Source organism: Lynx canadensis, chromosome F1, assembly GCF_007474595.2.
Source record: "Lynx canadensis isolate LIC74 chromosome F1, mLynCan4.pri.v2, whole genome shotgun sequence".
Classification (NCBI taxonomy): domain Eukaryota; kingdom Metazoa; phylum Chordata; class Mammalia; order Carnivora; family Felidae; genus Lynx; species Lynx canadensis.
In genome coordinates this window covers 44,385,951-44,398,483 of record NC_044319.2, presented here as the reverse complement: position 1 = coordinate 44,398,483, position 12,533 = coordinate 44,385,951, and the positions used below count along the sequence as shown (strand labels likewise).

At 35.3% G+C, this 12,533-nt stretch overlaps 1 protein-coding gene across 1 annotated transcript in view; it reads left to right on the top strand.

The window, feature by feature from the left end:
• LOC115505274 (complement factor H-like) overlaps positions 1-12,533 on the top strand; it is a 66,181-nt gene that overhangs the window by 36,632 nt on the left and 17,016 nt on the right. Inside the window, exons 6-7 of the mRNA XM_030302783.1 lie at positions 9,958-10,140; positions 11,737-11,910. Coding sequence (XP_030158643.1) covers positions 9,958-10,140; positions 11,737-11,910 — 357 coding nt within the window. The remainder of the gene's footprint in view (positions 1-9,957; positions 10,141-11,736; positions 11,911-12,533) is intronic.

The window sequence follows — 12,533 nt, the reverse complement described above, 5'->3', positions numbered from 1 at the left end:
ATGATCACTTTAACATATACCAAAAAAACCATTTGACAAAGTATAACATCTATTCGTGATAAAAGATCTCAACAAAGTAGGGTTAGAGGGGACATACCTCAACATAAGAAAGGCTATACATGAAAGACCCACAGCTAACATTATCTTTAATGGGGAAAATTATGAGCTTTCCTCCCAAGGTCAGGAACAAGACAAGACATAACAAGACGAGGAGGTCTACTCTTCCACTTTTACTCAATAAAGTACTGGAAGTCCTAGCCACAGCAACTAGAACAAAAAGAAGTAAAAGGCATTCAACTCGGTAAGGAAGAAGTAAACCTTTCACTATTTGCAGATGACATAATATTCTATACAGAAAACCCAAAAGACTCCACCAAAACGTGCTAGAACTGAAGTGAATTCAGAAAGCTATAGGATACAAAATCAATGCACAGAAATCTGTAGCATTTCTATATAACAATAATAAAGTAGCAGAAAGACAAATTAAGAAAACAGTCCCATTTACAATTGCACTAAAAAAAATAAACTACCTAGGAATAAATCTAGCCAAAGAGGTGACAGATCTGTACTCTGAAAACTATACAACACTGATGAGAGAAGTTAAAGACAACACAAAGAAAATGTAAAGGCATCCCATGTTCATGGGCTGGAAGAATAAATATCGTTAAAATGTCTACACAACCCATAGCAATCTGCACAATCAATGCAACCCCTACCAAAATACCAACGACATTTTTTATAGACCTAGAACAAACAAGCCTAAAATTTGTATGGAACCACAAAAGGCCCTGGTTAGCCAAATCAATCTTGAAAAAGAAAAGCAAAGCTGGAGGCATCATAATTCTGGACTTCAAATTAATATTACAAAGATAGTGATCAAGAGCGTATGGTACCCAGAAATAAACCTACAATTATACACTCAATTAATTTTTAACAAAGCTGGATTGAATATCCAGTGGGAAAAAGACAATCTGTTCAACAAACGATGTTGGGGAAACTCCACAGCAGCATACAAAAGAATGAAACTGAACCACTTTCTTACACCATACACAAAAATAAATTCAAACTGGATTAAAGACCTATATGTGAGACCTGAAATTATAAAAATTCCTGGAAGAGAGTAGAGGCAGTAAGTTCTCTAACATCAGCCACAGCTTTCTAGATAGATCACCTGTGGCAAGGGAAACAAAAGCAAAAAAGAAGAAACGATTGGGACTACATTACAGTACAAAGCTTCTGCACAACAAAGGAAGCAATCAACAGAACTAAAAGGCAACCTATGGAATGGGAGATGATATTTACAAATGACATGTCTGGTAAAGGGTAGTATCCATAATATATAAAGAACTTATAAAACTCAACACCCCAAAACCAGATAATCCAATGAAAAATGGGTAGAAGACATGAACGGATATTGCTCCAAAGAAGACATACAGATGGGCAATAGACACATGAATGATACTCATTAGCACTTATCATCAGAGAAATGCAAACCAAAAAAACAATAAGATGTCACCTCACAGGTGTTGGTGAGGATGTGGAGAGAGGGGTACCCTCTTGCACTGTTGGCAAGAATCCAAACCGGTGCAGCATCTCTGGAAAATAGTATGGAGGTTCCTCAAAAGGTTAAAAATAGAATTGCTGTAATATCCAGCAATCACACTCCTGGGTATTTACCCAAAGAATACAAAAGCACTAATTCAAAGGGATACACGCACCCCTATCTTTATTGCAGCGTTATTTGCAATAACCAAGATATGGAAGCAGCCTAAGTGTCTACCAATTGATGAATAGATAAAGATAAATGGACTGTTATTCAGCCATAAAAAAGAATGAAATCTTGCCATTTGCAACAACTTGGATGGACTAGACAGTATAATGCTAGGCAAAATAAGTCTGTCAGAGAAAGACAAATACATATGATTTCAGTCATATGTGGGATTTAAGAAACAAAACAAATGAGCAAAGGGAGGAAATTTGAGAGACAGAGAGAGAGAGAGACCAAAAAAAAAAAAAAAAAAAAAAAAGCTCTTAAGTGTCTTAAGTGTAGAGAACAATATGATAGTTACCAGAGGGGAGAAAGCTGGCAGAGGGGATGGGTGAAATAGGTGATGGAGATGAAAGAGTATCCTTGTCATTACGAGCACTAGGTGATGTATGGAATTGTTGAATCACTATACTGTATACCTGAAACTAATATAGCACTGTATGTCAGCCAACCGGTATTAAAATTAAAACTTAAATACATACATACATACAGTCAATCTAGAAAAAAAATAGAGTACAAAGAATTTTGAAAGCAACAAGAAAGAAAAACATGCTTCACATACAAAGGCACTTCTGTGGGAGGTGTTTCTAGTAATACATGCCTACAGTAAAAAAAGAAATGATCTCAAATATACAGTCAAACTGTATACATCAAAAAGCTAGTAAAAGAAGCGGGTACCTGGGTAGCTGAGTTGCTTGAGTGTCCAACTCTTGATTTCTGCTCAGGCGATGATCCAGGATCATGGGCTTCTACCCCACATAGTGCTCCGCACTTGAGGGTAGAGACTGTTTCAGATTCTCTCTCTCCTACCCCTCCCTACCCCGACTTGTAACGTCTGTCTCTCTAACAAATAAAATGAAATTTTTTTCATTAAAAAACTTGAAGAAAAAACTAAGCCTAAAATTAGCAGAAAGAAGGAAATAACAGAAATCAGAGCAGAAATATATGAAATAAAGACCAAAAAGTCAACAAAATAGATACCTACCTTTTTCAAAATGTAGACAAAATTGACAAACCTAAGCTGATTAATTAAAAAGAGAGATCGTATAAATAAAATAGAAATGAACTTGAGGATATTCAACTGATGCCACAGAAATGCAAATGTCCATAAGAGACCACCATAAATGATTACACACTGACAAATTGGATAACAGAGAATGGATAAGTTCCTGGAAATATAAAACTGACAAGACAAAATCATTAAGAAATGGAAAATCTGAACAAACCAATAACAAGTAACAACACTGAATAATTAATTTAATATATCTCCTCAAAGAAAAGTCTGGGAACAGAAGTATTCACTGGTAATTAAAAGAAGATTTAATACCAATTTTTATTTAAAAACTCCAAAATTTTGAGGGAGAGCACTTCCAAAAGTAGTTGACAAGATATTAACTTTAATGCCAAAACCAGACAAGGATGCTACAAAAAAAATTATACCCAACATCACTGATAAACATAAATATTGAAATGCTCAACAAAATGTAAACAAACTGAATTCAATAGCACATTAAAAGATTCACACACCATGATGAAGTTGGGTTTATCTATGGGACTCAAGGGTGATTCAACAGATTTAAATCAGTAATATGATATAGCACATTAACAAAATGAAAGGTAAAAATCATATAATCATCCAGATAGATGCACAAAAAGCATTTGACACAATTCAACATCCATTTATGACAAAAACTGACAACAATTAGGTATTGAAGAAATGTACATCAACATAATGAAGACCATAAATAAGAAGCCCATAACTAACATCACATTTGATGAAAAGCTGAAAGCTTTCCCTCAAGGATCAGGAGAAATACAAAGATACCCACTCTCATCAGTGCTGAAAAAGGGAAATAAAATGTATCCAAATATAAGAAATACAGAAATAAAGAGGCACCTGGGTGGCTCAGTCGGTTAAGCGTCCGACTTATGCTCAGGTCATGATCTCACGGTTCGTGGGTTCGAGCCCCACATTGGGTGCTGTGCTGACAGCTCAGAGCCTGGAGCCTGCTTCAGATTCTGTGTCTCATTCTCTCTCTGCCCCTCCCCGACTTGTGCTCTGTCTCTCAAAAATAAATAAATGTAAAACATAAAAATAAAAAATAAATAAAGAAGTAAAATTAGCTCTGTGTGCATATGATGTATTCTTTAGGGAAAAGGCTAAAGACTACACACACACACACACACACACACACACACACAAACCTGTTAGAATTAATAAATGAATTCAGTAAAGTTGTAGGATACAAAATCAATATAGAAAAATCTGCTGTATTTCTGAACACTAGTAATGAACTATCAGAAACAGAAATTAAAATAAATTTTCATGGGATGTGGGTGTTACCTAACTCTGGAGGTTTCAAGGGCCAAAAATAATCTTTCAGGACGTAAAATATAGATCAAAGCTAGAGTGATTCTCTTCTATCAGAAAAGAAAGTAAAACAATTTTTTGTATATTGTTTCAAGTACAAGATGGTTTCCAATTTTAGAGTTAACCCTCAAATGGAAAAAATAATTGACGTTATCAATCGTAAGAATTACTTATAAATTAATTAAAAGTACTATTTTACAAAGATGTGTATGAATGTTATACACAGTTATGTAATCCAGAAAACTTGAGGTAGTGGCGTTTAATCCTGAACCCTGTGTTTCAATTCCAATATGATAAATAAGAATTCGTCTTCTGCTGTCAAGAAAACTCCAATTTTTAGAAATAGTTGTGTGATGTTTACCTATATGGTGTGATTTAAAGTTGTGCAGTGGCCCAACTGCCTTCAGTATCCTCTCTTCTTTGAAATGTAGTAGGGGCACCTGGGTGGCTCCGTACGTTCGGCATCTGACTCTTGATTTTAGCTCAGGTCATGATCTCACAGTTTGTGGCATTGAGCCCCACAGCAGGCTCTGTGCTGACAACTGGGAGCCTGCTTGGGATTCATTCTCTCTCTCTCTCTCTCTCTCTCTCTCTCTCTCTCTCTCTCCCTCCCTCCCTCCCTCCCTCTCTCTCCCTCTCTCTCTCTCCCTCTCTCTCTCCCTCTCTCTCTCCCTCTCTCTCTCCCTCTCTCTCTCCCTCTCTCCCTGTCTCTCCCTCTCCCCCTCTCTGCCTCTCCCCCTCTCCCCGTCTCCTCCTCCCCCCCTCCACTGTTGGCACACTGTCTCTCAAAATAACTAAATGAACATTAAAAAAAGTAAATTCTATTTAAAAAAAAAAAGAAAAAAGAAATGTATTGATATTACTAGATTCAACAAACCTGAATTTATGTGGAATAGCAAATACTCTGAATAAATAGAATAGTAAAATCCAATAGTATTTACTGCAATTTACTGTGAATCATTATAAGCTGAAAAGTTCTCTATTACAATTTTAGTGTGGAAAGGTAGAAACGGATGATGAGGGTGAAAAACACGGTAAGGAACTCTGGAAGGTGAGGTGGCCCTGGGCAGGGGAGATCTGATGGGTGAAGCGTGACGGGGAGCGCCATGAGAAGGGTCAGAGCAGATGCCCTGGCAGTGTCACGAGAGGGAGAGGTGTGCCACAGCAAGCCTTGTTTATATTTAATGTAGACATAATGGAGAATGCATATGCTACTCTTCTGCCTGCACATAATGTTAAACTAGAACTGAATTGTTAAGTATTGCTGAAATTGTTCTTAGCTGGAAATAAGTCCCCCAATGACACATAAATTAGTAGGTTCTTCATCTTTGGCCTTTGATAGCTAGGGCTTCTGCCAAAGTCTACATCGATCCACTTTTCTTTGCTCAATCCCTCATTGTTCTACAACCTTTGCACTTTTCCTTCTTCCCAGTTATGCCTCCCTCTCACCCCACTCACCATCCCCTACCTGCCCAGGATGTAAGATTTTCCCAACCAGTCTATCCTGTGCTCACTTAACTGATATGCACTTTACCCATATCTTAACAACTTTAACTAGTTTCAGAATATGGTGCATAAACATGACATGATGTAATTGAGGTAAAAAGTGCTATATTTTAGAAAAAAAGAAAAGGAAAGGGGTAAAAATATTTGACAGAGCACTTTTATGTGTTTGGACATTTTAACTGAGAGAACCAAGTTTCTCAAACCATGTTGACCAAAATGTAATAGATAGGAAAGTGATTATAGAATTGTTCCTTCAAAGGCTCCCAAAAGCCTTTTTGAACAAAATTAAAATGATTCCTGACTTCAAAATTATGGCATAAATTCAAAATTAAGACATGTAGACAAGAGGTACAATGGAGTTACAGATAGCAGAGTTTCTTGGGTTCATGCAATAGAGCTTTGAGATCACTGCACATGTGTTCTCATGTCTTACCTTTTACATTGGTTACCGTCTACTGTGCTCTTCCCATGGGTTGCCTGCAATCTGCGGATATAATGGAAAGGTTACGAAAGAGCTTCATATTCACCCATTCATTCTTTCATTCATTTATTTGCCCATCCAATGGTCACTTTTTAAGTGACTGCTAAGTGCCTGCTAAGTGCCAGGCATTAGGACTAGCATTTACCAAAAGGCCATTTAGTGGGGGAAAACAAAAGGAATGCTTATTGTATTTTATAAACATACTGTATTTTACTATATAAAGCATTGTGATGGAGGCAAGCAAAAGAGAGACTATAGGATCATTTAGAGGAGACAAGAATTCCAAATTGGAATGAGAGTCTGGAGTGGGATCGGGTTGGGGAGTTTGTAAGAGGTGGAATGAAGAGAGCCAAATCTGTCAGGGTCACGATGGCATCTTGGGTAGGCTTTGAAGGTTGGATGGGAGTCATGGAAATAAGGATGCCAGGGATGAAGACATTCAAGACTGAGGAAACATGGCTCCTGGGTGGCTCAGTTGGTTAAGCATCAGACTCTTGATTCAGCTCAGGTCATGATCTCAGTCTTGAGATTGAGTCCCATGTGGAGCTCCACACTGGGAATGGACCCTGCTTGGGATCCACTGATAAATGAATGGATAAGGAAGATATGATATGATATGATATGATATGATATTATATATATATATACACACACACATGTGTATATATATATACACATGTGTATATATATACACATGTGTGTGTGTATATATACACACACATATATATGTGAATATATATATACATGTGTGTGTGTGTGTATATATATATATATGTATATATACACAATAGAATATTATTCATCCATGAGAAAGAAGAAAATCTTGATATTCACAACAACATGGTTGAACGTAGAGGACAATATGTTAAGTATAATAAGCCAGAGATAGCAAATACTTCATGATAAAACTTATATATGAAATCAAAAAAGAAAAAAGAAAACATCAAATTCATAGAAGCAGAATGTAGAATGGAAGTTCTGTACTGGTGGTGGGTGTAGATGCTGGTCCAAGCATGTAAGCCTTCAGTTATACGATTAATTCCAGAGATCTAATGTACTGCATGATAAGAATCAAAGTAAATAACTATAAACTATAATCAAATAACAAAGGAAGTCATCAAAAGAGGAGGAAATTGAAAAAAACAGATGCAAAACAGAAGACAATTAGCCACATGTTAATAGTAAGTGTTCACCTACCAATAATTCCTTTAAATATACATCATTTAAATTTACCTATTAAAAGGAATAGAGTACCTGAATGATTTAAAATAAAATAACCAAGAAATCACTTTAGATTTAAAGACACAATAGGCTAAAGTGAAGGAATGGAAGAAGATATTTCATGCAAATGGCAACCAAAGAATGATGGAGTGATTATACTTCTATGAGAAAAAAAAACTGACTTAATCTAAAACTGTCTTTAGAGATGAAGATCATTATATAATAATAATGAGTCCATTCATCAGGAAAATGATAACAATTTTCAACAGATGTGGAACCAACATTGGAATTCATAAATATATAAAGCAATATGGACAGATGTGAAGAGGAGAAATTGACAGCAATACAGTAATATTAGGAGACTTTAATACCTCCCTTGGAACAATAAATACAACACAGAAAGGCAAGAAAGAAGTTGAAGATTTGAACCACAATATAAAGATTTTTGGACCTAATAGATCTATATGGAATTTTTCACCTAACAGTAAAAGAGTACATTTACTGCACATGAAAGATTGTATGCACTATCTTTTTCAGTCACGATGGGGTAAAACTAGAATGGGAAAATTCACAACTATGTGGAAAGAAAAGACACCCTCAAGCAACAATAGGGTCAAAGAGGAAAGAGCAAGAGAATTTTTAAAAATATTTTGAGACATAAAAACAAAAACAGTGTAACAAAATTCAGAGATGTTGCAAAAGCCGTGCAAAGAGGGAAATTTTTAATGTTAAATGTCTACATCAACAAAGAAGATCAGGGTGCCTGGGTGGCTCCATCAGTTAGTTATGTGTTCAACTCTTGATTTTGACTCAGATCATGATCTCACGATTGGGTTCTTGAGATCAGGCATCGCAGTAGGACTCTGTGCTGACAGCACAGAGCCTGCTTGGGTCTCTCTCTCTCTCTCTCTCTCTCTCTCTCTCTCTCTCTCCCTTGCTTGCACATGTGCACGTGTGTGTGTGTGTGTGTGTGTGTGTGTGTGTGTGTGTGTCTGTGCTCTCTCTCTCTCTCTCTCTCAAAATAAATAAATAAACATAAAAAGTTTAGCTTAACATAGCAGATTGTATATAAACAACCTAAATTTATCCCTCAAGGAACTGGAAAAAGAACAAACTAAGCCCAAATTTAGAAGAAGGGAGGAAATACTAAAGATTAGAACAGAAATAAATCAAATAATGTGTAAACAAAACACCCTATTCCATCATCTCACTAACACTATTATGTTTTTTCAAATTTATATGTATGTTGGGTTTTTTTTTTCTGATGATTGATTTTCATTCTGTATTCTTTTCTATTACGTATATAACAGTAAAATTTCCTTCGGAGACTATGTTATTATCATCTCACAAAATTTCGTGTAAAATATTTTTCTTATAATTCAAATTTATATGTATAAATTTGTATAAATATGTATAAATTTCTTTTTCTGATGATTGATTTTCATTCTGTATTCTTTTCTATTGCGTATATAACAGTAAAATTTCCTTCGGAGACTATGTTATTATCATCTCATAAAAATTTCGTGTAAAATATTTTTCTTATAATTCAATTCAAAAGATTTAATGTTTTTAAAAAAAGATTACAGGGGCATCTGGGTTGCTCAGTGATTAAGCATCCAACTCTGGCTCAGGTCATGATCTCATGGTATGGGAGTTCAAGTCCCACATTGGTCTCTGTGCTGACAGCCCAGAGCCTGGAACGTGCATCAGATTCTGTGTCTCCCTCTCTCTCTGACTCTCCCCCACTCACACTCTTGTCTCCCTCTCTCTCTCAAAAATAAACAAAAAATTTTTTAATAAATAAATAAATAAGATTATGTACTTTATTCCTTATCCTGAGTATTTAATATTCCCAGTATCTCATTTCCAGTGTACTAGGCACCCCAAGTGAAGGAATAAAATTACCAATTATGAAAAAATATATAGCTCATATTTTCTCTTTTGATTTCTTCTTTATCCATGGGTTATTTAAAAACTAAAGCTGAACTTTGTGAAGACTTTGTAAATGACAGAAGTCTTGTTTATTGTTTCAAGTCAAGTTACACATAATTTGACGAATCATCATTTTGGTCTCAGAACATGAAGGAATGTGCTGATCTGTGTCATACTCATTGAACTCCACGTATCCGTATGGTTTTAAGCACCTAATTATAATGACAGACATTTCAGATTCTCAGAGTTGTGGTAGCTATGGTGGCAGTTTCTCTGAAATCATCACCTGATCTCAGATACCCCAGTTGAGTACTGGAGTTGCTTAGGAGACCCCGAGTTGGCAATATTTAAAACAAGTGCCTGGAAAGGACCTATTGCCGGTACACCTCTGGCACACTGTAGGATTCCAGATCCATTAGACAAACAGATTCATAGTAATTTCCTAGAAGGGATTCTGGGTATTCTAAATGTCACTTCATTCCAAAAAGAAAAAAATTAATGAACTATTTTGATTTAGTATCTTTGTCGCTTACTTTTTCTGTCCCAGGAATTTGGATGATTCAGATTTTTCCAGGTTTTCATTTGTAAATGACTCCTTATTTTTGTGTTGTTACAGTGAATCTTTATAAAAATGTTTATTTATATGCTTATCTTTTTCTTATACTTTCTGCCTTTCAGAAACATGTTCAAAATCAGAGATAACAATTGAAAATGGATTTTTTTCTGAATATGAACCTACATATTCCTTAAATAAAGAAACACAGTATCAATGTAAACCAGGATATGTAACACCAGATGGTAAAACTTCAGGACCGGTTACATGTCTGGAAAGTGGATGGTCACCTCAACCCACATGTATTAGTGAGTAATTTATTATGTTCCTATTCATTATGCTGATGGCTATTGAACAAAAGTTTACTTTAAGTTAATTCTTTTCTGGGGGGAGTGGCTGACATGATTCCCATTTGAAAAGATAAATGAAAAAAGGTATAAGTTTTTGCCTTTTAAGAGTAATCACCTATACAGCGTAGTAGCAGGACATCTTTCAGTTTACGTTATTTTCCACTTTAAAACATCCTGTGATTTGGAAACGAGTTAGGGTGTATGTGTATTCTTATGTATTTTCTCCTGGAAACTCACTTATTTTTGGCTGGCAAAATATATTTGTGCCTATTCCTGCTTTTAGGTGATCAGACTTTGATGACAGAATCTTTGTTTCTAGACATGAAAGTTATGTTTGTAAGTGAAGATGTGGGTCCATAGTGCAGAATTTTAATTAAAGTATGGAGTTCATGGTTGACATTCCAGGGTAGCCCACTTTAAAAATCCTCTCCTTTAGAAAATCTTCGTAAACATCTAGTTAGTGGAGAAGGAATACTGCTAGATGGTGCCAACTACAGCTGTGTTGAAAGATTTCCCTGTCCCTGGATGTTTATGAAGATATCTATGAACAGTTTCCTCAGTTTATCTTATCCTCCAAAGCTACACAGTGATAGTTTTGAACCGATATTTACATATTCACCTTAAAGGAAGTGGATATTTGAATATCCATTTGTACTGTTTTCATTTCCTTTTTTTCAATTTCCATGCTTACTATGGGCACTAGCCACAAAAAAAATGATAAAAGTGGCTCCCATATAAAGTCATTTTATACTGAATGTTAGTTAGTTATCCATTGTAATACTTACTATGGAAGAGAAACACACTGTCTCTCTTCACTAGTATAGTTTTGCTTTGTTTTTTAAAGCTTTAAGGTAGCTGGCTCTGTAACACAGCATAAAATTTGAGATGAATTACCTAATCTTCATGAACACACTGTTAGCAAAAATTAAAACTTTTAACATTTTACTTTCTTATAACTAATAATAAAAATAGTTATCTCTCCATTCAATCTTGGTAAGTTTAAAAAAATAAACAGCCATTAGGAAAATATTTGAGGAAGAAAATCAGCATGTGAGCTTTAGAAATTATGATGTTTTAAAGTAGAGTTTTATAGAATGTTTAAAAATTTACTTCCATTTTTGAAAACCAATCGTATTCAACTGATCCAGTTTTGTCTGGAATATTTGTCACCTTGCTAGTGAATGTGGCATCTTAGTTCACAAAATCCTATTCCTCTCTGCTAGTTAAAATAGGATACACCTGTAATGGCCTATTTGATTACAAGCATGGCATAAACACATAAGTATAACTGATTGAGAAAAGTGTTCGTAGAAAAATTTTTTCAGAGTGTTTAAGTGATAAGAAAAATGCTGTGTAGAAACATATTTTTTCATTTCGAGTAACTTTCAAGACAATGATTTATCACTGGTATTCTTAAATTAATTTAATATGATACTGAATTTACTAGCACAAGCTAATTGATAAAGGTTTTTTTTACCTCCTTGGGATGAGACTTAATTACATCGTCCATTAAATAATATTAGAATTGAAATCTTCAATTCTGTTATGCATTAGAATCTTGTGACATGCCAGTATTTGAGAATGCCAAAGCCAAAAGCAGTGGCACGTGGTTTAAACTCAATGACAAGTTGGACTATGAATGTCACGATGGATACAAAAGCCAAGATGGGCGCGCAGGTTCAATACTGTGTGGGAACGATGGTTGGTCTCATAAACCAGTATGTTATGGTAAGTACCAATTTTCCAGGTATTTTTTTTCAGGACTAACAAAATTAACAAAACGTGTTTAAGATATCCCAAATTGAACAAATTTGCATTATTTAAAGTCATTTTGGGGGCATCTGGGTCGCTCAATGGGTTGAACCTCAGACTTTGGCTCAGGTCATGATCTCACAGTTCTCGGGTTTAAGCCCCACGTGGGGCTCTATGCTGACAGTTCAGAGCCTGAAGCCTGCTTCGGATTCTGTGTCTCACTCTCTCTCTCCACCCCTCCCACTCACACTCTGTCTCTCTCTCAAAAACAAATAATCATCTAAAAATAATTAATTAATTAATTAAGTTTTAAGAAGTCATGATTAAAATCAAGGTGTCTTCTAATTTACTGTAACCTGGGAGAAGAGGGTGTTTGAAAGCCCAAGGACCATTATCTCTCTTTAACACAGTGTTTCCTATGGGCCATATACATTGTTAGGTTTATAAACAAAGAATAATTTTGTTTGTTATTCTAAATGCAGGCTATCATATTATTTAAAACTGGGTTCTTTGAGTGTATGCTATATAAAAACCAAAATTGTAGTCTTACAATTTCCTCAGCTATTTTGCCCATGAGTTTCTGCTTTTACACCTTCTGC